The 24,902-nt window shown below is 62.6% G+C and overlaps 1 protein-coding gene across 3 annotated transcripts in view; it reads left to right on the top strand.

Moving 5' to 3' along the window:
- The window catches only part of IQGAP3 (IQ motif containing GTPase activating protein 3), a gene marked incomplete at its 5' end in the record, with an annotated part of 36,462 nt that overhangs the window by 3,779 nt on the left and 7,781 nt on the right, over window positions 1–24,902 (top strand). The window contains 29 exons of one of the 3 annotated variants that reach the window (XM_080824951.1): window positions 2,555–2,711; window positions 3,353–3,430; window positions 4,680–4,756; window positions 5,649–5,716; window positions 5,805–5,918; window positions 6,102–6,280; window positions 6,671–6,749; window positions 7,256–7,419; window positions 7,829–7,916; window positions 9,469–9,632; window positions 10,927–11,084; window positions 12,234–12,349; window positions 12,452–12,615; window positions 14,080–14,170; window positions 14,986–15,153; window positions 15,243–15,382; window positions 15,466–15,636; window positions 18,319–18,402; window positions 18,571–18,642; window positions 18,742–18,811; window positions 20,066–20,274; window positions 20,781–20,933; window positions 21,139–21,302; window positions 21,639–21,863; window positions 22,593–22,733; window positions 23,358–23,442; window positions 23,814–24,046; window positions 24,309–24,441; window positions 24,537–24,639. In XM_080824951.1, the coding sequence (XP_080681077.1) occupies window positions 2,555–2,711; window positions 3,353–3,430; window positions 4,680–4,756; window positions 5,649–5,716; window positions 5,805–5,918; window positions 6,102–6,280; window positions 6,671–6,749; window positions 7,256–7,419; window positions 7,829–7,916; window positions 9,469–9,632; window positions 10,927–11,084; window positions 12,234–12,349; window positions 12,452–12,615; window positions 14,080–14,170; window positions 14,986–15,153; window positions 15,243–15,382; window positions 15,466–15,636; window positions 18,319–18,402; window positions 18,571–18,642; window positions 18,742–18,811; window positions 20,066–20,274; window positions 20,781–20,933; window positions 21,139–21,302; window positions 21,639–21,863; window positions 22,593–22,733; window positions 23,358–23,442; window positions 23,814–24,046; window positions 24,309–24,441; window positions 24,537–24,639 (3,848 nt within the window). Of the gene's footprint in view, window positions 1–2,554; window positions 2,712–3,352; window positions 3,455–4,679; window positions 4,757–5,648; window positions 5,717–5,804; window positions 5,919–6,101; window positions 6,281–6,661; window positions 6,750–7,255; window positions 7,420–7,828; window positions 7,917–9,468; window positions 9,633–10,926; window positions 11,085–12,233; window positions 12,350–12,451; window positions 12,616–14,079; window positions 14,171–14,985; window positions 15,154–15,242; window positions 15,383–15,465; window positions 15,637–18,318; window positions 18,403–18,570; window positions 18,643–18,741; window positions 18,812–20,065; window positions 20,275–20,780; window positions 20,934–21,138; window positions 21,303–21,638; window positions 21,864–22,592; window positions 22,734–23,357; window positions 23,443–23,813; window positions 24,047–24,308; window positions 24,442–24,536; window positions 24,640–24,902 lie in introns of all 3 variants that reach the window. The other 2 variants (XM_080824950.1, XM_080824949.1) reach the window with 2 other exon arrangements.

The following is a 24,902-nucleotide window of genomic DNA, read 5'->3' as shown; positions in this document are numbered from 1 at the left end:
TCTCATTTTAATTAAGTTCAGCTTATCAATTATTTCTTTCAAAGGTTGTATCTTTGATGTTGTGTCTAAAAAGTCATTGTCTGGGGTGGAGGTGGGCGGGGAGTCATCGCCAGGGGCACCTGTCTGGCTCAGTCTGTAGAGCATGCGACTCTTGATCTTGGGGTCACGAGTTCAAGTCCCACGTTGGGGATAGACATTACTAAAATAAAAATTTTTTAAAAAGTCACGGCCACACCGAAGGTCACCTAGGTTTTCCCTTGTGTTCTCTTCTAGGAGCTTTACAGTTTGGTATTTGACATTTAAGCTGATAATGCATTTTGAGTTGATTTTGGTGACGGATGTAAAGTCTCCGTCTCGATTTCTTTCTTTTGCGTGTGGAGGTCGGGTTGCCCCAGCGCTGTTTGTTGGAGAGACGCTCCCGGCTGCGCTGGATCGCCTCTGCTCCTCGGTCAGCGGTCAGCTGGCTGTTCTGTGGGTCTGGTTTTCTCCCTTCTGGTCCACGGGTCTGCCCGTCTTTCCCTGAGACCACTCTGTCTTGATGACTGTGGCTCAGATGGGCGGCGTCATCCTCCAACTTTGTTCTCTGCCTGCAGTCTGGTGTGGGCTCTTCTGGATCTTGGGCTCTCCATACAAACTTTGGAGGCGTTATCTCGATATCCACAAAATAAGTTGCCAGGAGCCTGTTTGGGATGGCGCTGAACCCGCAGACCCAGCCGGGACAAACTAACGCCTGGGCGGGTGTGGACTCTTCCTGCCCACGAGTCTTCCCCTGAGTTTGTTTGTCCTTTGATCTTACTCCTCAGGGTTTCATAGTTTTCCTCCGAGATCTTGTATATATTTTGTTGGATTTATACTCAAGTATTTCATTTTTGGGGTGCTAACGGACACCATATTGTGCTTTTAGTGTCAAATTCCACTTGCTTGCTGCCGTACCTAGGGCAGCGACCGACTTCTGTGTGTTGGCCTTGTGTCCCACAGCCTTGCGTGAGGTTTTGTGTCGCCTCCTTTCACATTTTTCCCCCTAGACGGTCACGCCATCGTGAGCAAAGACAACACCACCTCCTTCTTTCTCCGTGCGCTCTTCTGGGCCTGTCTCTAAATGTAGGGCCGTCTGCTCACATGGTCCCCACAGCACCGTTCTAATACCCAGAGAAGTTACCCATTAATCCTTGGGAGATCAACACCCGGGCATTTTCAAATTTTCCTGATGGTCTGGAAAAGTAACCTATTTTTCTATTTTTTGGTTGCCCTTGTCAAAGAAGGTTCTAACAAAGCTCACAGGTTACATTTGGTTGTTGTGTCTCTTGAATCTTCTTTAATCCACAATAGCTCACCTTCCCTTTGCACTTCTTCACGTCACCAACTTGGAGAAGGCACCGGCCTGCCGGCCGTGTAGACGCACCACATTCTGGGTTTGTCTGTTTACCTCCTTGTGTCCCGTGCCTTGCTCCTCTGTACCCTGTGTTTCCTGCACATGGACGTTGCTTCCACGTCTCTCTTTCTTTATTTTAAATATTTTATTTATTTATTCGACAGTCAGAGGTCACAAGTAGGCAGAGAGGCAGGCAGAGAGTGAGAGGGGGAAGCAGGCTCCCCACAGAGCAGAGAACCCGATGCGGGGCTCGATCCCAGGACCCTGGGATCATGACCTGAGCCGAAGGCAGAGGCTTTAACCCACTGAGCCACCCAGGCGCCCCCACGTCTCTCTTTCTAATCTGCAGAGGATTTCTAGCATTCTCCAGGAGAGCAGGTGGCCTGGGTAGGCCGGAAGTCAGGTGGCTGTGGCCGGGAAAGCACAGAGTGAGGCGTGACTGGCTCCCTTTGAGGACGGAGGCTTTCCTGGAGGCGTCTGTGCGTGCATGTTTGGAGGTCCCATGCCCCACCTCATGCCACCATCAGTGACTATGTGCTTCCCGAGTCTTCTCCCAGCGAGCTCATACTCGTTAGCTCGTGTCCCCCCTTGCGCGCCCCCGGTAGCCGCCCCCCCCCCCCCCGAGGCAGCGAGAGCAGCTGCGCCCTCTTCAGTCTGCAGGTCACATGGTGTGGCTCTGACATGTGTGTGTGTGCACAGGGGGATGCTGTACAGAGCAGGTCTTCCAATTCCAAGGGGTCTGGCCTTTCTGTCCCTTTGTGCGGCTCCCATCAACCTCGGGAGGTTCCCCACAACCCCCATCGTCATCAAAGTTGGGTTCTAAGCTGTGTAGACATAACCCTTCAGGCCTGGGTTCTCAGAAAACTCGCAGAGAGAAGCGAGCAGATGCTGTGCGGTGGGACAGGTGTGCGAACCAGACCGAGAGACAGGGTCTTGCTTGCAGCCGGTAAGCGCCTCCCTGCAGACACACAGGTTCAGGGTCCGTCAGGGAAGATTCCTGGGGGTGAGCAGGGGCCCAGGACTGGCCATTCCGGTGCCTGTGGCGGCTTGGGATCCAGTGGCAGCAGCTAGAGCACGGGCAGAGGGCGGAGGTAGGAGTAGGACAGGAACCAAGAGTCAGGGACCCCTCTGTGCTGGGGGGATGGGGTGGCGACAGGCCCTGTTCCGCTCCCGCACTTTCAGCTGGATGGAGGCCTGCCTGAAGGAGGAGCTCCCTTCGCCGGTGGAGCTGGAGGAGAGCCTCCGGAACGGAGTGCTGCTGGCCAAGCTGGGCCACTGTTTTGCCCCCGCCGTGGTCCCCTTGAAGAAGATCTATGATGCGGAGCAGCTGCGCTACCAGGTGGGGAAGGGAGGTCTCTACCTTCCAGCTGCCTCCTCTCAAGCTTCCCCTTCTCAAGGCTGTGACATAGGGCGACCATATAATTTATTGTCCAAACCCGGACATGGTTGCGGATGAAAGGGGCTGCTCTCAGTCACTGCACGGGGCCACCAGGAGTGGCTCGGGTCCCCCTGGCTGGACACTGTGTGCAGGCTTTACAGCAGGGGACTCTTGCTGGCTAGGCACTGAGATGCCCCTGGTGGGACGCTTGTAAGCCAGTCGACACTCAGAGGCTTATGGGCTTTGCCACCGTGACGATATTCCTGGGCCCGCTGCCCCTTCCGTGCGCCCTGGCCAGCCCAGCCCTGTCTCCTTCCCACCTCACCTCCAGACTCCCCTTTGCTTGGAAGGCTTCCTGGGTGGTTAATCCCACATCTGCGCCTTCCTTCCCAAATGTCCTGCCGGGTCAACCTTTCCTGGTGGTTTCCGTCTGTCTGTGTCTCTCTGTCCTGGGGGCTGGGGGATGAAATATGGGAAACCCATAGGCCAGGGTCTTCTGGCTCCTCCTGCCCTTCAGGCTTCCAAGCTGTGGTCTGGGCTCTGGCCACAGGGAACCCTGAGAACCGTGGAAATAGATTCTCGTCTCTTCCCTTCCCTTTCAGGCAACCGGCTTGCACTTCCGGCACACAGACAACATCAACTTCTGGCTGTCTGCGGTCGCTCACATCGGCCTGCCTTCGGTAACGCTGGGCCTCGAGATTGGGGTTCATCTTTGCTCCCCACCTACCCCCACCCCCTGTGTGCACGCTTCGTCCCCCGGGACCCTTCAGCCCCCACCTCCTTCCTCTCCTGAGTGAACTTGACCGGAGGGTTTCGATGGCGGCTGCCTGTCTCTCAACCATGCCACCTGCCGCTGCCTCTCCTTCCTGCGGGTGAGGCAAGTGGAGGGAGATGGAGGCTCCCTTACCCCAGCTGCAGGGTCCCCACTAGTGGGCGAGGCCACCGTGTGCTGCTGGAGACGGGCTCGTGGGAGCCAGCCTTCTTCCCAGGTCAAGAAGCGAGGCCACACCACAGGCCACGTCCCTTGGGGGTGGACTTGGAAGCCTAGGCCCTAGACCCCCGCCGGAGACGTGCTGCGTGTCCCTCAGGCTCTTCGGACCTTACATGTTCCTTGACTGTAAAGGGGCATGGTGACCCCCCTGGACCGACCCTGGACAGTTGGCAGGAGGACTGGGTGGTCTGCGTGGTTCCCTCTGTGAACAGTAGAGAACTGGGCGCATTAGGCACCTCGGGACTGCACCGTGTATGTCTTCCTCCGGGGAACTCGGAGATGAGGAGGCGGCAGCAAAGAAAGTCTCGGTGGGAGTCAGGGGCAATTGAGGCATCTGTCCTCAGTGAGGCGGGAACACAGTGAGGTCCCCAGGAATCTCAAGTGGCCAAGAGGTTTTGGGGTTAGACCTCAGCAGTCCCCAGGGGGCACGGGACGCCATGCTCCAAGGACTCGTTCTTCAAGGGGCCCCCCACTGCTCAGAGGCTTCTGGCTTAGAGACAGGGGTGAGTTCCCTGCCCCATCATGGTCCTTGACGGCGTGTGCCTCCTTGGGCCTCTGCGGGAGCATGGCCGCTTGTCTGGCGAGAGTCCAAGGCCAGGAGCACAGTCTCGCTGTGTCTCTAGGACGCATAGGGGGCCTCATTCTCCTGGAGGATATGGCCCGCATCCTACAACCTTGAGAGACCTGCCTGTGTCTAGTGAGCCCAGGGCTGTGTCTGTGGCTGGGCCTTGGTTCAGTATGTGGCCCCAGGGCCTTTCTCTAACACTGAGTGTGTAGGTACAGTGCTGGCTGTAAATGGCCTGGGAGACGGGCCTAGAAGTCACAGGCCACAGAGGAGCACACAGCCGGGTGGGAGAGGACTCCATTCCTCGGCCCCCGTCTCTGTGGCTGATGTAGTGGTGTTTCTGATGGCTGTAACAAGCTGGCTTCTCCCCCAGACCTTCCTCCCGGAAACCACAGACATCTATGACAAGAAGAACATGCCCCGGGCGATCTACTGCATCCACGCGCTCAGGTGAGGGACCCTGAGCTCTCGTCCTGTTTCCTCTCGGTCGATGCAGCCGACAGTTGGCGGCAGACGTGGGAGCAGGAAGGAGGACGTGTCGGCCACCGGAGCACTTCTCAGGAGAGCGAGACTGTAGATGTTTGCGGTTGTGTCTAGGTTTATGAGCATGTCTTTTTATTGGAGAGAGAGAGAGCTTGTGCACAAGCAGGGGGAGGCGTAGAGGGAGAAGCGGACTCCCCGTGGAGCAGGGAGCCTGACGCGGGACTTGATCCCAGGACCCTGAGATCATGACCTGAGCCGAGGGCAGACGCTTTGCCCACCGGGCCACCCAGATGCTGTTCGTGTGCATCCAGCAAACGTGGACACGCTTGTGTGTGTGACTCGTGGGGTGAAGAAAAAGGGCGACAGGGAAGGGTCTTCCGCTGGTGACCAGGGCCCAGAGGAATCACAACAGGCCCCATCAAGAGCGTCGCAGGCGAGTCACTCAGCGTGAGTGGTGACCGCTCTCTGGTTCTACCCACGGCCAGCCATTAGCAACCAGTGGCTAAATCCTAAATCCTAAAGTGACCGACCCGTCCCCGGGTCTGCCTTGTTGCCTCCTCCTGACTTCATTTCCCACGTCCGCGTGCCCGGGCCTGCGGGTCTCGGCTTACGATGTCCCGTCTCCAAACACTGACTGCTACAGCCGTGCGCCCTTCTCTGGGAAGTCCTGACGCCCCGATCTCTCCACCATCCCGTTTCTCTTCTGCAGCACTTGTCTCGGGCTTGCTTCCAGTAACCTCACTCCCCGTGGACCGGGGGGCCTTGGTCCCCACGTCGGGGTCCCTGTGGTATCTCACACAGACCCACGCGTCCCGCACGCCAACATAAATAGGGCCTGACGCGTTTCCTTCTTTTCCAGTCTCTTCCTCTTCCGGCTGGGACTGGCCCCGCAGATCCATGATCTGTACGGGAAAGTGAAGTTCTCAGGTGAGCCCAGCTCCTCCCCCAGCCGCCTGCGTGGGAGGGTCTCGGAGGGCTCTGGCCCTGAGGAAAGGCTTCTGTGGTGTCTTTGCAGCCGAGGAGCTCAGCAACATGACGGCCGAGCTGGCCAAGTACGGCCTCCAGCTGCCTGCCTTCAGCAAGATCGGGGGCATCCTGGCCAGCGAGCTGTCGGTGGACCAGGCTGCAGGTAGGGGCCGGGCTCTGGCCTGCGAGGGGCGGGCTCCATGGGAACGGGGAGCCTCCGGGCCGCGGATGGATTCTGGGTGCCTCTCACCGGTAGGGAGGCTGCCGGGCCTGCTGGGTGGGGAAGGGGAATGATACCAGAGCCGCTGCGGCCGGCCTCCTGACCTTGTTCCCTCACCGCTCCCAGTCCACGCGGCCGTCCTCGCCATCAACGAGGCAGTGGAGCGGGGGGTGGTCGAGGACACCCTGGCGGCCTTGCAGAATCCCAGCGCCCTGCTGGGGAATCTCCGAGAGCCTCTGGCGGCCATCTACCAGGAGCTGCTGGCCCAAGCCAAGGCGGAGAAGGCCGCCAGTGCCCAGACCCGCGTAAGGAGCAGCGTTGGGCGCCGAGAGCCGGGCGGCCCAGGAGCCCCGCAGTGGACAGGACTCCTGGGGGTCCTGTCCCACGCCCCAGAGTAGCTGAGAGAAAGTGTTGCTTGTGGGTTATTGTCGAGAAACGGGAGAGGCACGGGGGGGAATGATGAGGACTGAGAGGGGAAGGTGGGAGGGGGTTCTGGATTTGGGGTGGGCTGAGACGGGGACGTAGAACTGGATGAGACCGACAGGAGATGCCAAAGGCGGGCCTGGAGCCCTGGGTTCCCCAGACTTTTGACCAGACTGCCCTTTGGGAAGGCCCCTGTGAGAGGAAAGAGGTACAGATGGGGGGAGGAGGAGGAGAAGACGAAGCCGGGGTCCCAGGCCTCACTCTCGGTGCAGGAGGGCAGAGAGAACTGGGACGTGTATGACTGCTTCCTGACTCAGGCTGAGATCCAAGGCAACATCAACCACGTCAATGGTGAGAGAAGTGGGCCCAGAGGCCTTGGGGTGCTCTCGGGCTGAGCCCTTGTATCAGGTGGCTTGGGGGTGGCTTTTGCTTGGGCCGGCGGCCCTCATGTCTCAGGGAAAGAGGGAAAGATCCATGTCAAGAAGCAGCGTGTGTCCTGTTGTGAGACCTCCGTGCCCAGACGTGCCCCATCGGGGGTGCTTGTGTTTGGTTGGAGATCCGTGGGGAGGGCGGAGGCAAGGGCAGGCCTTCCAGCTCTTGGGTCAGGCTCCCTCCCGAGAAGGAGGTGTGAGGAATGGATTGGGGGGGCAGGAGGGGCTGCTGGGAGCCTGGGGACAGAGGGGGCCTCCGCCTGTTTGGGGCAGGATATCCTCAGTGTCTGGGGCGGTGCGGTGGGAAGGCTGCGAAGATCCCGCTGAGGGCTTGGGGCCGGGGTGGGGTGGGGGGCTCTGGAGCGGTGGGAAGAATAGGGTTGGGCTTTCACATGTTGTCCACTGTGTGGTCTTGGTCTTTTGCAGTCCATGGGGCTCTAGAAGCTGTTGATGATGCCCTAGAGAGACAGAGCCCCGAGGCCTTGCTGGAGGCCCTTCTGGACCCGGCGCTGGCCCTGCGAGGGCTCAGGAGAGACTTTGCTGGCTGGTACTTGGAACAGCTGAGCTCAGACAGAGAACAGAAAGCACAGGTCAGGCCCACCACCTGCTCCCTGCTGTCGGCTCGGGGTACGGGGGCGGGTCTCTTCCTTAAGCCCCGCCTCTGTCACCTGCTGGTGTTCAGGCAGGACCAACTATGTGTGCAAATGATTACATCACCCCAAAGCCTAAGGGCCTAAACTGACTGGGGGGCACCCAGAGGCAGCCGACGGGCAGTGATAGGCTTCCCTGTTGCCGAGGGGGACCTCAGCTTGGCGATGTCATCTCCACGGCTGCTGGCGCTCTCCCCAGCGTCTGGGTGGGTCTGTCAGTGCCTGCTGGGTACGAGGAGGCAGAGGCTCGAGGCAGGGTAGGCGGGTGCTGCCGGGAGCCGGGGCTGGCAGCATCTGCAGGTGTTCACGGCCCCAGGCTCCCCTCCGCTTCACCCCTTCCCCTCCCCAGGAGCTGGGCCTTCTGGAGCTTCTGGAAAAGGAGGAGGTCCAGGCTGGTGTGGCTGCAGCCAACAGGAAGGGTGATCAGGAACAAGCCAGTAAGTCGCCTCCAGCCAGGGCCTTCCTGGCTTCTGTGTAGGGCTACGCAGACTGGTGCTGCTGGGGCCTCTCCCCCTCCCCGCCCGTCGGGGCCGCCCGGAGGCATACGACAGCTAGGTTCCTGAAGGCCTTGGGGGTCCTGCTGGCCCATGCTGTGGGGCTGGGTCTGGGCTGGGCAGCCCTCTGCAGGGCACTTCCCCTGCGTGGGACCACTTTCCACCTGCTTGAGGCCTTTGGCTTCTGTGTAGTGATTTCCCAGGTTAGAGAGAAACTCATGATCGCACTCAGTTCCGCTTAAAAACCCTGCGTACAAATATAATTCTTTATTAGAGGAGCGTGTTGGTGACCATATCTCTCCCGGGGGTCAGCCCGCCCACCGCAGGAGCGAGAGGAGGCAGGGCGCGGGCCTGAGCTGCAGCCCGAGGCCACCAGGCCTGTCACAGCTGCGGGCACCACCCGCTGGCCTGGCCCCTCACCGACGCACGGGCCAGCTGCTCACGTCTTTGCTGGACGCCGCAGGCCTTCCTGGGCTCCGCCACATGCACGTCGGCCTAGCCCTCAGTCCCACGCGCTCGGCCGGGGAGATGAGACCAGTGGTTCTCCCCTCCCTTCTCATCCACCCAGTCCAGCTACCCAGACGGGCTGCTCTTCCCCGGCAGCCCAGCCTGCCCCACCGCCGGGCTTCTGGTTGTCTGGGTTTCGTTTCTGCACACTGTCACCCACGGAGGGCGGGCGACAGTGTCCGGCGCCGCCTCCGCGGCTTTGTGCTCCCTGACGGCCGGGGCCCTGGGGGACGGAAGGCGGTGCTGACGCGGGGTGGCCGGTCTTCATATCCTCATTTCTTCCCACAGACCCGCCTCCTTGATGCCAGGGCCTAGATCTGCCTGGCATTTTCCAAATCCTGCTGTTCGAGACCCCACTGATGCCCCCCGACCCCTTCCAGCTTACTGCTGCCCTTTGTGGCCCGAACGGGTCCACTTTGGGGCTGGTTGCCTGTCCCTCTGTGCTGTCGGCTTGAGTTGGCCCCCAGAGTCCCTTGTCTGGCCTCCTCTTACTCGGCTCTACCGCCTCCCGCCAGTCCTGTCCCTGCCGCCCCCACGGAGGCGGCCCCTCCCTTACCTGCCAGTTACCCCATCTCTGAGCCTGACTAGTGGCTTCTTCTGACTCCTCACACTTCTTCCTCCGAAACGCTTAGACGCTTATTTTGAACAGAGCAGAAGGCAGAACAATTGTGCTTTTTTTTTTTTTAAAGGTTTGTTTATTTGAGCCCTTGTGCGTGGTGGGGGAGGGGCAGCGGGAGAGAATCCCAAGCAGCCGCCCTGCCGAGTGCCGACCGGGGGGCTCCAGCTCAGGACCCTGAGATCATGACCTGAGCCAAACCCCAGAGTCAGACACTCTGATGACCACAGCACCCAGGTGTCCTGAGGCAGAACTTTGAAGAGTAGTTGCCAAGGTTCTGCCTCTGAGACCCCAGCAGGAGCCAGTTAGCTGGGAGAGGGGGCCGGGCCCTGGGTGCCCAGACTGTGCAGCCCTCCCCCTCCTCCCCTGCAGTGCTCCAGGCCGTGTGCAGGATCAACAAAGCCATCCAGAGGGGAGTGGCGGCAGCCACCGTGGAGGAGCTGATGTGCCCGGAAGCCCAGCTGCCTCCCGTGTACCCCGGTGCCCCGACTGTGTACCAGGAGGAGCTAAGGGCGCTCCAGCAGCAGCGGGGCGGGGTGAGCCCCAGACCACACCCCCAGCAGAGCACCCTCGGGGGGCTCAGGGAGGGAGGTGGGCCGCCGTCCCTACGTGTTGAGCTGATCCTAGGCGCTAGGACCCCTGAGCAGACCCTGCTCTACACACTCATGTAATACGAGAACCCCGCTGGGTAAGGTTTCCATTTTAGAGATGAGGAGACTAAGACGCAGAGGCCGACACGGCTCCCACCACAAGCAGCAGCCGGCCCTGCAGGAGTGAGTGCAAATGTGTGGGAGCCCCCATGGCTCACTGCTCTGTCCGCCAGCCCCCGCCCCTGTGCAGACAGCTCCTCCCACAGCAGGATGGTCTCCTGCAGGGACTCCCCAGTCCCAGAGGAGCTGGAATGCACCCGAGGTCCAGACAGTCCCAGGCAGGGAGAAGGGGATGATGTCGAGGTAGAGGACTTCAGACTAGGAAATGGAGGGAGCAGCACTGGGAGTAAGTCTGGGAAGGCTTCCTGGAAGAGAAGAGCCCAGTGCAGAGTCAGACCTGCGACACGAAGTTCAGAGCATGACCCTGGTCGTGGCCACTTTGGCGGCTGCGGTAGGAGGTGTGTGGGAGGTAAAGAAAGCACTGGGCCCCAGGTCATGGACACCAGAGTGGGACGTAACTTCCCACTCTGTGCCTCCTTGCCATGGGCCCTCGGGCAAGTGAGCTCCTTATCTGCCCCTGAGTTCATATAACAAAGCAGAAGCAGTAATGCGTTTAGTACATCGAATTGTCGTGAGGCTTAGAGTCGCCGCACACGTCAGCCGTGAGCCTGGCCTGTGACCTCCGCAGCTGGGATTCTCCTTGGCGGGAGTCTGCCCTGGGGGGGACCGCACAGTGCCCCAGACATGGGGATCAGCACACACCGGGGTTTGGAAAGGAGGAGAAGCCGGGGCCACTGAGTGGGGCTGGGGCCTCTTTGTCCCGCTCTGTCCCCTGGAGCCTTGCAAGCTTCCTGGTGCGTGCTGGGAACCACCAGGAAGCCCATGGGCTCATGGCTGAGCATGGACCCTGGAACCCGGGGGCTGGGTTTAACTTCCATGACTATGGGCTCTTCTGCGAAAGGGGGATGTTAATGGCACCTCCCTCCCCGGCCTGTTCGGAAGGCGCTTACCCACTGAGCCTGCAGAGAGCACCCTAGGCTCTCATGTTCAGTTAGTCAGCGAATGAATGAGGCCGCTGGGGCCTGGGTCAGAGACTGGGGTGCGGGGATGCCTCGAGGGCGGGCTGGCCACGGCCCCAAGCCTTCACCAGCCCTGTGAGACTCGGCGCTCCCTGTTACAGGAGCTCGGCCACGAGGAGCTCTTCGTGGCGGTGGAGATGCTGTCAGCCGTGGTCCTGATCAACCAGGCCCTGGAGGCCGGGGACGTCGGTGGCTTCTGGAGCAGTCTGGTGAACCCGGCCAGCGGCCTGGCCGAGGTGGAAGAAGAGAACGCTCAGCGGTGAGAGAGGTTTAACCCTGTGGCCGGAGGCAGGGTGGAGGCGAGCCTCAGCTCTGCGTGGAGATCCGCCTTCAGCGCTGCCCTGCTCCGGCCCCGCCCCGCCCTGGGTCTGTTCGTGGCTCCTCAGCCCCTGCTGTCCCGGGAGTGGGGGTCAGTCCTCCCCGCTTCCAGCATGTTCTGTGCTTCCAAGCCGAGGTGCTGGAAGAGCAATGAACAGAACCAAATTCCTGCTCTCGTCCACCCAACACGGCGGGACGAAAGGGAGGAGGAGCCGTGGCCAGACCCAGACCTGGCCGAGGGGGTGACTGGTGGGGACATGTGGGGGTTATGGGAGGCCCCGTTGGCAAGGGGACTTTGAGAAAGCCCTCAGGGCCTCTGACTGTGTTTGTCATTGCACAGGCCCAGGGCTGGACGTGTGCTTGGCGCGGCAGGGTAGCGCGAGATCGGCGGCTGGGGTGGGGATGTAGAGGCCACACCGCGGCCTTGACTTTCCCTCTCAGCAAGAAGGAAGCCATGGGGGGGAGCGTGGCCTGGAGGGGGCGGTCTGAGCTACCTTTGCCGGGCTCACTGTGGCTGCTGGGCTGAGGACGGGCTCCCGGGCTGGACGCGACAAGCAGACAGCCTCCAGCGTGGGTGTGGGGACGCCTGTTTCAGGGCGGTGGCCGTGGAGGTGGCGAGGGGAGACCGGTTGGGGATCTGTTCTTGAAGAGGATGTGACGGGATGGGGTTGTGTGGGGATGTGGGCTGTGAGACAGACTGTGGTCGGATGTGACGCCAAGACCTTTGTCCTCAGAGGCCGGAGTGCATGTCAGCCGAAGTGGGCAGGACCGGGTGGCACAGGCTGAACAGGGGCTCGGGCTGGGTTTTGGGAGCTCACCAGGCGTTCCCAGGCTGCAGGAGGGCTCCGGGGAGTCACTTGGGCTCTGGCCTCTCAAGCCAGGAGCTCCGGATAGGGGTGTGGAGCCCGAGTGGTGGGAGGCTCAGGTGTGTGGGCGTCCCGGAGGAGGCAGCACAGGGGCTTTGAAAGCGCAACCTGCAAGGTGGGAAGGGAGTCCAGAGCCTGTGAGGGAGGCCGAGCAGTGCCCGAAAGTGCCCTCGCCCCTGCCTGACACTGCCCCTGCGGCTCTCCCCTCCCACTCCTGCTGCCAGTTACTTTGATGGTCTGGTGGAGCTGCGCAGGGCGCTGGCCGGGGCCATCCTGAGCTGGAACGACCTGCAGGCCACCGTGCACCGGGTCAACGCCCAGGTCCAGGAGGAGACTGACCGTGAGTGGAATCCCGAGCGGGTGGAGGCAGCTCGCCGCGGGCAGCTTACCATCCCTTCCCATGAGTCTGGGTCCTCGGCCCACCTGGATCTCTCCTTCCTAGAGGTCCTTGCCGTCAGCCTCATCAACGAGGCTCTGGACCAGGGCAGCCCCGAGAACACCCTGTCTGCCCTCCTGCTCCCCTCGGCTGGCCTGGACGACATCAGCCTTCCTGTGGCCCCTCGGTACCATCTCCTCCTCGTGGCAGCCAAGAGGAAGAAGGCCCAGGTGAGGTCTGAGTGGGCTGAGTCCGTCCCCAGAGCAGGAAGGGCCTCTCCTGTGGCTAGAGCTGTGCCTGGGCTGCACCTTGGGAGAGCCCCGTGTGATGAGACAGTCCCTTCTGAGGGGGAGGCCAGGAGGGACCATGCGGGAAGGTGGCCGTCGGGCTGGGCCCTGGCCCGAGCTCCAGCTGGCAGCGCGCAGAGAGTGGTGGGGCCCTCTTCGTGCAAGGGCACAGGCCTGGGGGCCGGACAGCCAGGCTGCACTCCCTGCTCTAAGCTCTGCTTGTTGGCCCATAAAATGGCGCTCCCTCCGTACCTTCTGGAATGGGGGAAGCACGCGGTCGGAGAGTGGGGCATCCTGAGCCCACAGCCGTCCCGAACAGTTGAGGCCTGGGCCTGCCCGCTGGACCGCTTGGGTCTGCTTCCAGGCGGCTGGCCCTGTGCGTTCTCTCACACCGCTCACGGCCCGGGGAGCGTTTGGTGATAAGGAACTTCTGTCCGGGTCAGGGCTTTCAGTGAGCAACACGACGGGTGCTGGCTAACGACGGTAGTGGCTAACGATGGGTCGGGATCTTTGCCGAGCGTTGTTTGTGTGCTTGACAAATACAGTTTCCAAAGAAAGTGCTTTACTTTTTTTATTTTTTATGATTTTTTTTATTTATTTGAGAGAGAGAGTGAGCACATGAGCAGGGGCAGAGGGAGAAGCAGGCTCCCCGCTGAGCAGGGAGCCCGATGTGGGGCTCGATCTCAGGACCTCAGGATCATGACCTGAGCCAAAGGCAGAGGCTTAGCTGACTGAGCCACCCAGGCGCCCCAAGAAAGTGGTTTGGAACGCTGCCTGGAACATAGTGCTCAAGCACATGTCTGTTTAGAAAGTTCTCTCTGCTAACGAGGGGCATTGGGAGGGAGCAGAGTCTGGGGTTGGGGTTGGGTGAGGCACGGGGGTGGGGGGGTTCCAGCCTGACCATGCGGCTGAGTGAACCTGTGGTCACATGAACCCGGCCACTGCCTGGTGCAGTAGCAGGGTTCAGAGCTGTAATGGACAGGATGGGCTGGTGGTCAGGGTCAGGGTTGGCCTGAGAAGGTACGCATAGGGGCACAGGTGAATGGGGAGCAGGGGCAGGAAGGGGGCGCCTCCGGTGTGGGCTTTCCCTGGCCGCAGCTGGGCAGCAGGGCGGGTGAGTGCGTTGCCTGGAGGGCGGAGGACATTGAGGGCTTCCGAGGGTTCTGGGAGTGCTGTGGCCCGGCTGAAGCTTGGCCAGCCCAAACGCAGGCCGGGAAAGAGCTTTCTGAGCCTGGCAGCTGCCCCAGGAAGCACCAGGGGCATACCTGCTCGTGGTGGGTGGGAGAAGCGGGCACCGCTGTCCCTGGGGCTCCTGCCACCTTGCCTGGACTTTGGTCCTCATGCAGCTGAGCCCGGGGCCTGGGGTGGCTGGCCCGGGCTCTCATCTTTCCCATCTCAACTTCCTAGGCGACGGGGGACCCTGGAGCACTGCTGTGGCTGGAAGAGATCCGCCAGGAGGTGGTGAGAGCCAACCAGGACACAGACGCCGTGCAAAGAAGTATGTGGGCCACGGGCCCCGCAAGAGCCCGGGGCGGGCTGGGGGTGGGATGTGGGTTCCCCACTCACCTCCTCTTCCTTTCAACCTCTCTGGGGATGCGGGCCAGAACTAGAGCAGGGCCTCGGTGGTGGGCCTGGATGATAGGTCTCCTACCCGCAGCTGGGCAGGAAATTCTTGGGGGCTGAGAACGCACAGTCCGCACGTGCCTCCGTCGACGCCTTCCAGGGGTCCTCGCCCCTGAAGCGTGAGCACGGGAAATTGGGTGGTGGCCAGAGGTCCATCCTGTCCTGTGCTGGTAACTGGAGTTTGGGGTCCCACCGTCGGCTCTGGTTGTGGGGGGAAGGGAGAACTGGCTTTGAGGACAAGTGGGCAGGATCGGGAAGACACTGGCATTCTGCTGCAGGAGCTGGTAGTGCCTGGTGTTCCTCTGTCCATCTGTCTGTTCGAATGACACAAAAGCCGGTGTTGCGCTTCTTGGATTTTGTTCTCTTCTGGAGAAGCTGTCTTGAGGTTCTCCGCCCACAGTCTGCCCTTGAGCTTCTGTCCAAGGGACTCGGAGCTGTCCTTTCACCCAACCCCAGCCGGCCCCATGCTGCCTTCTCCAGGAAGCCTTCCTTGATTGCTCCCTTTTCCTTCAGGCACAGCTGCATGCTGCTGTGTTCATCTGTGTCTGCCTCCATGCTCGGGTGTTCCCTGTTCCTTTCGTCGGATGGGGGGTTGTGTCCCCCTTTTCTGAATGGACAGGACAAGGGCCCCATGGGAGGGACTTGGGGAAGGGGTAAGGACCAACCACTCACTCCCGATGTCCCTGTCAGTGGCTCTTGGTGTGGCTGCCATCAATCAGGCCATCAAGGAAGGCAAGGCAAGCCAGACGGAGCGGGTGTTAAGGAACCCTGCCGTGGCCCTCCGAGGGGTGGTTCCCAACTGTGCTGACAGCTACCAGCGGGTCTTGGAAGGCGCCATGGCAAAGAAGAGGCACCCAGGTAACGGCCCCAGCCTCAGCCTCCGTGTCTCCGCCTGCCCCACTGCCCCCTCCGAGCCTCCTCTCCTTCCTCACTTGGCTTCCGCTCAGGAGGCCGGGCACTCTGGGTCCGACACGACATGAAGGACGGCTCCGCCTACTACTTCCACCTGCAGACCTTGCAGGGCACCTGGGAGCGGCCCTCAGGCTGCGGCCTGAACACATCCCACCTGACTCGGGAGGAGATCCAGGTTGGCAGAGGCCCTGCGGGGGAGGGGGTCGGGGAGGGGGCTCCCACCTGCCGGGGGCCACAGGCTCTCTCTCCTGCCTGCAGTCAGCCATCACCAAGGTCACCACGGCGCATGACCGCCAGCAGCTCTGGAAGGCCAACATGAGCTTCGTCATCCAGCTCCAGGCCCGCCTGCGGGGCTTCCTGGTCCGGCAGGAGTTTGCAGAGCGCTCCCGCTTTCTGAGGACCTGGCTACCGGCCGCCATCAAGATCCAGGTGGCCAGCTCTGGCCTCTGACGTTGTCAGGGGTGGGCTTATCTGCGCCTCGGGGGTTTCCTCCTGCTTGCTTTCTGCTGAGGAGAGGGGGATGATCTTCCCGCCTCGGAGCAGGAGGGGTTACGAGCATGCCGTCAGGAGCCCGGACCGCCTGGGTTTGAATCCCAGCCCCACCACAGGTCGCCGGGTGACCTGCACGGGCGCTCGCTGTCGCCCAGTTTTCCCAGCTGTAGAATGGGCACGTGGATGCTGGAATGCCTCCATGTAGGGTTGTCGGGAAAGCATCCGAGTGGCGCCTGGCTGGCAGGCACTTACTGTTGTCACCGTCGCTGTCCCCAGGGCAAGAGTGGCTTTGTCGCCTCTCTGTGGGGTGGTGGGAGTGAGATTTAGCAAGCCATCAAGGTCCAAGACATGAAGGCTTCCCGAGGTGGGTAAGGAGGACCGGGTGGGTCAGCCCCGAGGGGAAGAGCTATGTCTTTTCTCTCCAGCTAGCCCTGTGACTGGTCCAGTGCGGCCGCGGGGCAGGACCTACCCTTAATGGGAAAGTTGGGCCTCAGGCCCGCCCACTTTACAAGCCAGGAAAGGTGGAGCTGAGCAGAGACCCCAGGTAGATGCGACCCGCAGGTCGCGTGAAGGTGTGCATAGTGCGAAGGTCCTTTATTGACTACGTCTGCACGTCCGGTCCGCAAGGATGCCCCCTGCGCCAGGCCGGGCAGGAGACGGATGGGACAGATGAGTGACCGCAGCTCCTCCGGCAGGACCTGGAGCACAGCTGACATTAGGTGCCGTGGCGGCGGGGACACGAGGGCAGCCCTGAGAGCCTAGGGGTGGGGGGCCCTCGAAGACGAACCAGCACGTGTGGGGTAGCAACTGGGGGCTCAGGCTTTAGAGTCAGAGGCTGGGCTTGGCCTCCTGGTCCTCCCACTTGTGGGTCATACGACCTTGGGCACCTCTCTTAAACCCACTCTAACACCATTTCTCATTCACAGCGAGGTCCCCACCTCGCATGTCGATTGTGCGGGCTCAGTGGGAAAGTACCCGGAGCACTGAGCTCGGGGAGCCCTCGTGGGCAGCAGCCATCGGAAAGTGTTGAATTGCAGGGCACCGGTCCCAGGACTCCGTACAGAACCTTAGTAATTAGCATCTAGCGGTCTGATCGCGGGGATTCCTCCCTCCTAAGCCTGGACTGGAATTTCACACGCATACTACGGAGCCAAAAAGCCACAGTGACAGTGGGAGAGGGGACGGGGTCAGAGGGCACGTGTGCCAGCAACATTGGGGCTGTGCGGTCTCTGGCCTGGGTCCTAGGAGACGGGGCAAGGGAGCGGCGGCCCGGAGCCTTAGGCCACCCATCCTCCGGCTGTCGGGAAGGACGAGGGAGGAGTGGGGCTTCTGGAAGCTCCGAGCCCGGCTGAGCCCGCAGGTCAGGTCCTGACTTCTGACCGGTCCAGGCCTCTTGTCTAAGGCGGAAGAGCCGAGAGGGGTCCCCTTAGAGGGACAGCTGGACCTGGAGAGGGAGAAGAACCGGTGCTGAGCAAAGGCTCGGGCGGGGGCGGGGGGAGCTTCCTGGCCTCCAAGCTCCGGGCCAGACAGCTGCCCTCCCGAGCCGCACCAGCCCTTTTGCATCTTGTCCCAGCAGAGCGATGGGGTCAGCCATGGGGGCGGACCGCGGCCAGCCGAGCTGTGTGTAGGAAGGGAGGGGAGGACAGCTGGACGGAAGGGGACGCTCAAACCCACCAGCCCACGGCCGTGTCTGTGCGGGAGGATCGTCTGGGGCCTGAGCGCCCTGGAGAAGTTTTCCCGTGGGCCCTGACAGACAGGAAGGATGTCAGGACGCAGGGGCCAGGGGCCTAAACAGGGGTTCAGGGCAGAGTGTCCCTTGCACATCCAGGAGAAAGTGTGATGTTTGAAGTGGCTGGAGTCACTGAGGAAGGAAGGAACCGGCCGAGTCACGTGGGTCTGGTTGGCAAGGGCTCCGGGAAGCCCAGGTGGGCCTCACGCAAGCTGCAGGGAAAGGGGAGCGGCCCCGAAGCGGGAAGGGAGCCGCCAGGTTTGTGCTTTAGGGACTGGAGAGCGTGTGGTTCCCAGAGGAGCTGGTCCTCCCAGCCCCTCCCGGCAGACCCGCCAGGGCCGGGGCGCCGCCGGACAGCGAGTCACCGGGCGCCGTGGCGGGCAGGCTGGCGGAGGCAGAGCGGGGTGCTGGTGTGGTGCGCGGAGTGAGCGAGAGTCGCGTGCGGCCCACATGGCATGGGCAGGGGTGGGTGCCTCACTCTGCACCTGCGCACGTCTTCCGTCCCTGCTCCGTGTGTCCCCCCAGACCGCGCGTGAGTGCCTCTGGGGGACACGGCGCATGCTCTGGTGAAGGTGCCATAGACTTTGTTCACCTCTTTACGGCTTGTGTCTTCCATTTGGGTTTCCGTGACGGTGCGTGGGGTCGATCGTGTGTGCCTGTGTTTGTGTGTGCACGTGTGTGTGTTTGCACATGCACACGTGTATGCTGGGACCGGGGTGGGGGTGGCAGAGCGTGAGCTGGGCTGGCGCAGACGTCTGGTCGTCCCGTGAGGGTAGCCGTTCTCAGAGCAGGGCTGGTTTCCCCTCCGCCTCCCCCAGCCCCCGCTCCCCGGGACGGCCTCTCGCGCCGCAGGGACCAGCAGGGGCACCCCCTCTCCTGTCCTGACACAGGCTCACTGGCGGGGGTACAGGCAGCGGAAGGCATACTTGGAGCGGCTGCGGTATTTCAGAACCCACTCGGATGCTGTCATCAAGGTAGCTGCTGCTGGGCTGGGTAGGGGGTTCCCAGGTCCCGAAGGGCCCTCTGAGAATGATTGGCGGTCGCCTTGCGGCCTCTGGAGATGGTGGGGGCCTGCCCGGGTCCTGGTCTGGGTCCGAGGGCCGGCCCTGAGCCTGCGGCTCTGAGGTGGCATGTGTCCTCAGATCCAGGCCTGGGCCCGGGCATGGGCAGCTCGGAGGCGATACCGGAGGCGTCTGGGATTCTTCCAGAAGAACGTGAGTGTTCCCTGCTGCCCCGTCCCCGTGCCCAGCCTTCAGCCAGGGGACCTGGGCGAGGGCAACCGGCAGGACTTTCTCCCCCTGCGCTCACGGTAGGTTGAGTCCATTGTGAAGATCCAGGCATTTTTCCGTGCGCGGAAGGCCCGTGATGACTACAGGACGTTAGGTACGTGACCTGGTCCCCTCTGTTCGCTGATCTGCCCATGCTCCCTCTGTCTGCGAGCGCCCGGCTTCCGGTAGTCAGCAGGGCAGACGTCACGCCTCCCCACGGCTTACGCGCTGGGCTTTGGAGAAGTCTGTCCTTCCTCATCCCCCTCCTCACCGACAGCTGATGCCCCAACCTTGAGTGTGCCTCCGGATCCAGGGTGCGTGTGGGAGTGAGGACATGTGCTCTGCCTTTGGGGATCCCCCAGTTTGGAGGGAGAGACAGGAGTTCCCCCAGAGCCGGGCAGGTCTAGATATCCCTCCCGGGGTCGCATAGTAGGGAAAGAGAAGTCACGAGATGTCTGTGCAGGAACATCCTTGAACGGTGCCTGTCGCCAAAGCCCCCGCCCGCCCCAGAGATGGCCTGGTCATGGGGCAGTCTCCCCTTGGCAGGTGCTTGCTGTCCCAGGCTTCAGATGACTTCCTGTGGCTGCCACCAAAGCAAACAAGGGAGAGGTCCTGTCCTGCTACACTTCCCGCCTCCTTGCACTTTGCCTTCTTATGTGGCCCGGAGACCCCACGGCCCCGGCCCTCCGTGACCCTGCATGCACACGGCCTTGTGCCGTGCTGGGACCTTGTTCTGCCCCCTTGGTCCCCTGAGAGGGGTGCGCGTCTAAACCCTTTCGCAGATCCTTCTGGGCCGCTCTTGGCTCCTGCTCTTAAAGCACAGAAGCCCAGCCATGGAGGTCCTCCTCTTTGTGAAGTGATCCAAGGGTCCATTTCCAACTTAGCCTCTGGCACTTGGGTTCTGGGAGGTGTGGGCCCTTTCCCTTCTGGGACTGGGGCAACACTTCTGGCCTTCAGGTAGAATGCATGACGCTGGCCACATGTCCATTACTGCCCGAGCCTGTCGTGCCTGCGGGGTGCCGCCGGTCCCTTCCTGACTGTGGATACTTGACCAATCTGAGGAGCAAATGGGACTAGGGGCTCATCAGAGGGGGCTAGGGCTCTGACCTGGGACAGGAAGTCCTTGGTGTGGGCCCTGGACTCCTGTTCCATCGTACCTGGCTATCACCCAGGGAGCTTGGGGACAGGACTGGTTTGAGGCAGCCCGCTGCCCCCGGCCGCAAGCAGAACCAGTTAGAGAAGGGCTGGGTGTTGGGGGCCTGTTGGCCTCAAGCAGGATGGGGACCAAGGGCTGGTAATAGGCAGGGGGCTGGCGAGGATGTCTCTGGGAGGGCACGGCTGGTCCTGATGCCTCTTCCCTTCCTGCCAGTCCATGCAGCCCATCCACCTCTCCGCGTGGTGTGCAGATTTGCCCACCTCCTGAATCAAAGCCAGGAGGACTTCCTGGCGGAGGCCGAGCTGCTGAAGCTCCAGGAGGAAGTGGTTCGGAAGATCCGGTCCAATCAGCAGCTCCAGCAGGACCTCAACCTCATGGACATCAAGATCGGCCTGCTGGTCAAGAACCGGGTCACCCTGCAGGTGAGGGGCCGGCGTGTCCTTCGTCCCCCGCCTTTCTGGGGCAGACACAGCCCCGGTGTGAAAGGAGAGTGCTTTCCGCTTTTCCTGCTGCTTCCTCCTGACGGGTGCGGGCTGCCTGCGTCCTCTCCAAGTCTGCCTCTTCCTTGGGGAGCGGGGAGAGTCCCGTGCACCTCGCCCGGGCAGCGTGGAGAGACACACGAGCCTGCAGACACGCAGCGACGAGGAGGAGCACGTGCTCCGGCTCGGAAGACAGAGTAGCAAAAACCCACAGACGTGACGTCGGGGCCTGGCAACCCCGATCTCTGCAGGGACTCCCCCTGTGAGGCCGGAGGGGCCAGCTGAGGTGTCGGGGTGGCCGAGGCCAGGGGCCCTCCGCACCCCAGCACCGTTTCTGTCTCGCTCCTGCCGTGAATGGCTCCAGCGGCAGAAAGGCCCGGCTCTTCAAGGGGCCGCTGCCGACTGTCTGCTCTGCCCTGTGCGGGGCCCGCCCCGCCCCGCGCCTGCAGGAGCTGGTCTCCCACTGCAAGAAGCTGACCAAGAAGAACAAGGAGCAACTGGAGGGCGTGATGGTCCTGGACAGGCAGAGGGGGCTGAAGTCGCTGAGCAAAGAGAAGAGGCAGAAGCTGGAAGCTTACCAGCACCTCCTGTACCTGCTCCAGGTGTGCAGTGGCCCCGAGGGCCTGGGGCCTCGACGCCTTCCTGGGCGCGCTGTCCTCTTCCCGGCCCTAGTGCCGTGGCCCCGGAGACGGGGACCGCCGCCTCCCGTTCGTCCTCCCGGCGAGCTCCCGGCAGGAGAGCCTTGCTCGATTCGCTCGCTGGTCCTCCGGGGGCCTCGCCAGCCATCCGCGGCCCTCTTGCTTGCAGACGCAGCCCATCTACCTGGCCAGGCTGATCTTCCACATGCCGCAGAGCAAAACCACCAAGTTCATGGAATCCGTGGTCTTCAGCCTCTACAACTACGCGTCCAGCCGCCGCGAGGCCTACCTGCTGCTGCAGCTGTTCAAGACGGCGCTGCAGGAGGAGGTCAGGTAGGGCCCCACGCGCAGAGGACGGCGAAGGGCAGGGCGGAGACGCCGCTCTGGGCTGCGGGCGCCTTCGCCTGGCGAGGCCCCGCAGAGGCTGGAGGGTAGGAACGGAATCGGGAGACCCCTCTCCTCAGCCTCCCAAGGAGCGCCCAGAGGCCCTCTCCCAGGACGGTATGGAGGAGGGATCGAGGGCGGAGGGTCAGCCCGCGGGCTGAGCCCCAGCTGCGGGGACCTGCCTTCGGGGCACACGCCCCGCAGTAGGCTTCCTTGAGGAGGAAACGCAGCTGTTTGTCCTACGCGGAGGCGGGGGTCCAGCTTCCGTGACCTCTCGGACCGCAGGTCAAAGGTGGAGCAGCCCCAGGACATGGTGACCGGCGACCCCATGGTGGTGAGGCTGGTGGTGAGGTTCTACCGGAACGGGCGCGGCCAGAGTGCCCTGCGGGAGATCCTGGGCCGGGTCATCCAGGATGTGCTGGGGGACAAGACGCTGAGCGTCCACACAGACCCCGTTCACCTCTACAAGAGCTGGGTCAACCAGAGCGAGGCCCAGACCGGACAGCGCAGGTGAGCCACAGCCGAGGGGGAGCCCCCTGGACCCGCGGCCCCGTCGGGTGAGATAAGCAGGCCCCCCCCACCCCCGGGAATTAACAGGGTCCTGGTGCGCGGGACCCAGGATGAATGCAGAGGAGTGTGCGAGTGTGCCCACTGCCATGTCCTGCTCGCAGATGATGCGTCCAACGGGCCAGGAGTCGGGCCTGGACTCCTTATTGACGGGGGATGGCTGGATAGTCGCGTTTCCAGATGAATAGACCCATAAGGCAGCGAGAGCTGGGTTGGCCCTGGACACAAGGGCCCGTGCTCGGGTGCCCGAGTCCCCAGAAAGTGGGGCCGCCCAGGAGCAGCCCGTGCTGGTGGCTTCTCCCATGGTGCGTGGGCTCATGGGTCATTTTCCCAATTGTCCCAGCCACAGAAGACAACAGGCAGGCCTGCCACGGTCTCCACCTCCCCCGAGGGGGCCTCCACACACCATAGCGTGTCCATCTGTCCTACGCTCGCCCACCCCCCATGGGCCCTGCCCTTCTTTCTTCTTTACCTTCCTCCCCTGTTGCTCCGCTCCCTCCAACACCTTCCTCTTGTTCTGGCCTGGGCTGCCCTAGTGTGTGTGTGTGTGCACGTGTGTGCACGTGTGTGTGCACGTGGGGGGTCCCGGCCGGTGAAGGCTGGAGGGGGTGGGCTCTGGGAGGAGAGGCTGCGGGAGGGGCCCCGGCTGACACCTTGGGTCTCTGCCCACAGCCACCTCCCCTACGATGTCACCCCAGAGCAGGCCTTGAGCCACCCCGAGGTCCAGCGGCGGCTGGACAGCTCCCTCCGCAGCCTCCTCGCCCTAACCGACAGGTTCCTGGCAGCCATCACGTCCTCTGTGGAGCACATTCCGTACGTGCCTCAGCCCTGCCAGGCCCCTGGGAGCCCCATGCCTGTGTCCTGAGCCCTGGGGGAAGGAAGGGGATTGCGTCCGTAGGTGGCCTGTCCGTGACAGGAATCGTGACAACCAAGTCTAGCACATCTGGGTGTCACCGTCCCGTCACATGCTCCTTCCACAGACGTCATTGCACTAGAGTCTCTCAAAAACCCTGAGCAGGAGAGAGGCCAGGAATGCTCGTGTCCATTTTCCAGAGCTGGGGGCAGGGGGGCGCAGAGCTGCAGGGAAGGGAGTTGTACGAGCTGCCGTCTGGTTCATGGTGGAGGCAGGACCGGAGCCCCTCCTCTGGTCCCTGCTTCCCCTCGGGTCCTGCTTGCAGCCCCCGCTCGGGCCCTCCTCGGGCCTCTGCCCCCTCCAAGGGACACTGGAGAGAGGCACAGCCAGGGCCCTCAGGCCGGGCCGAGGGCTGCACACCAGCTTAGTGGGGGGCCGGGTACTGACCCTAAGGGTGGCAGGGAGCTGGCCGGGGAGAGCAGGGGGCCGGTGCACCACGCCTGGGCAAGTAAGGAGGCAGCAGTCTTGTGGGTCGGGCTCCGTGGGGATGGTGGGACCACAGCGCATGCACACTTTGTCCCCAGGTATGGGATGCGGTATGTGGCGAAGGTCCTGAAGACCACGCTGGCAGAGAGGTTTCCTGCCGCCTCGGAGGACGAGGTCTACAAGGCAAGCACCATCTGCCCCCCCAGGCTCCAGCGCTCTCCTTTGTCCTCCTGGGGCCTGTGAGCCCCAGGACGGAGATGAAAGGATAGAAAACTCTGTGCTCTGAAAGTCCCAGCGGGACAAGCTCCTGCGCACCGCCCCCCGCAGGCCTTCTGCTGGCTGGTGCGCGGGCAGCCACCCCATGAGCGAGCAGGGCGGGCAGGAGGTCTGGGTTCCAGGCAGGCTCCTGCTCATGTTTCGACCTCGACTGGGTGTTTTGTGCGACATGATGGGGTTGGCCTGGGAGGTCCCCCCAGCCACAGGAGCTGGGTAATAGGACGGGGGTGCGAAGGCAGACCCTGGGGCATCCCTGGGATGGTCTCCTCTGCCCTCAGGTGGTCGGGAACCTCCTGTACTACCGCTTCCTGAACCCAGCCGTCGTGGCCCCCGACGCCTTCGACATCGTGGCCGTGGCAGCGGGCGGTGCCCTGGCCCCCTCCCAGCGCCATGTGCTCGGGGCCGTGGCTCAGGTCCTGCAGCACGCTGCCGCGGGCAAGGCCTTCTCCGGGGCGAGCCGCCATCTGCGGGCCTTGAATGACTACCTAGAGGAGACCCACGTCAAGTTCAGGTCTGAGTCCTGACACCCCGTCCCTCCTGTCCCCTTCTCCTCCTCCTGCCTTCTGTCATGCCCCACCTGCCTCTCTGGAAGCCTTGGGGAAGCGCTGCGTGGAGGGGCAGCGTGCAGTTAGCAAGCCGGAGGGTGGATTGTTGGGGGGTCTGCCCCGGGGACTGGAGGAACAGGGCGGGGGGCCTGTCAGGCACTGTGGGGGGAGCAGACAGAGCACGAGAGGGTGCTGCCCACCCCTCCCACACCCTTCTTCTGGAGATAGGAGGTTCGTGTGCCGAGCCTGCCAGGTCCCGGAGCCAGAGGAGCGCTTTGCGATGGACGAGTACTCAGACATGGTGGCCGTGGCCAAGCCCGTGGTGTACATCACCGTTGGGGAGCTGCTCAACACGCACAGGGTGAGAGCCGCGGCCGGGGGTCGCTGGGAGGGCGGGCTGGCCCTCGGAGGAAGGCCTGGCTCAGCCTGCATCTTTCGGCGTGCCCCGACCCGCAGCTGCTGCTGGAGCACCAGGACTGGGTCGCCCCCGAGCACTGCGACCCCTTGCATGAGCTCCTGGAGGACCTCGGGGAGTTGCCCACCGTCTCCGACCTCATCGGTGCGTGCTGTGCTGGGCCAGGGAGCGGGGTGCCGGCTGGGGGCCTGCAGGGAGGACGCAGGCCAGTGAGCACGCCTGTCTGAAGTTCTGGTTACGTCAGGGACGTGTGCTGGGAAGCCAGTCTGCACACGCCCCTCCTCTCCTCCCCCACTCCCTTCCTTAGATGGACATGGGGACACTGGCTGATAGGAAGAAAGGGGACAGACGGTGGGGGCCCCAGTGCCATCGTGTAAATGGCCTATTAAATTGCATGAGACAGATGG

This window comes from Martes martes, assembly GCF_963455335.1.
Source record: "Martes martes genome assembly, chromosome: 15".
NCBI lineage: Eukaryota > Metazoa > Chordata > Mammalia > Carnivora > Mustelidae > Martes > Martes martes.
This window is presented reverse-complemented; position numbering and strand designations above follow the sequence as displayed.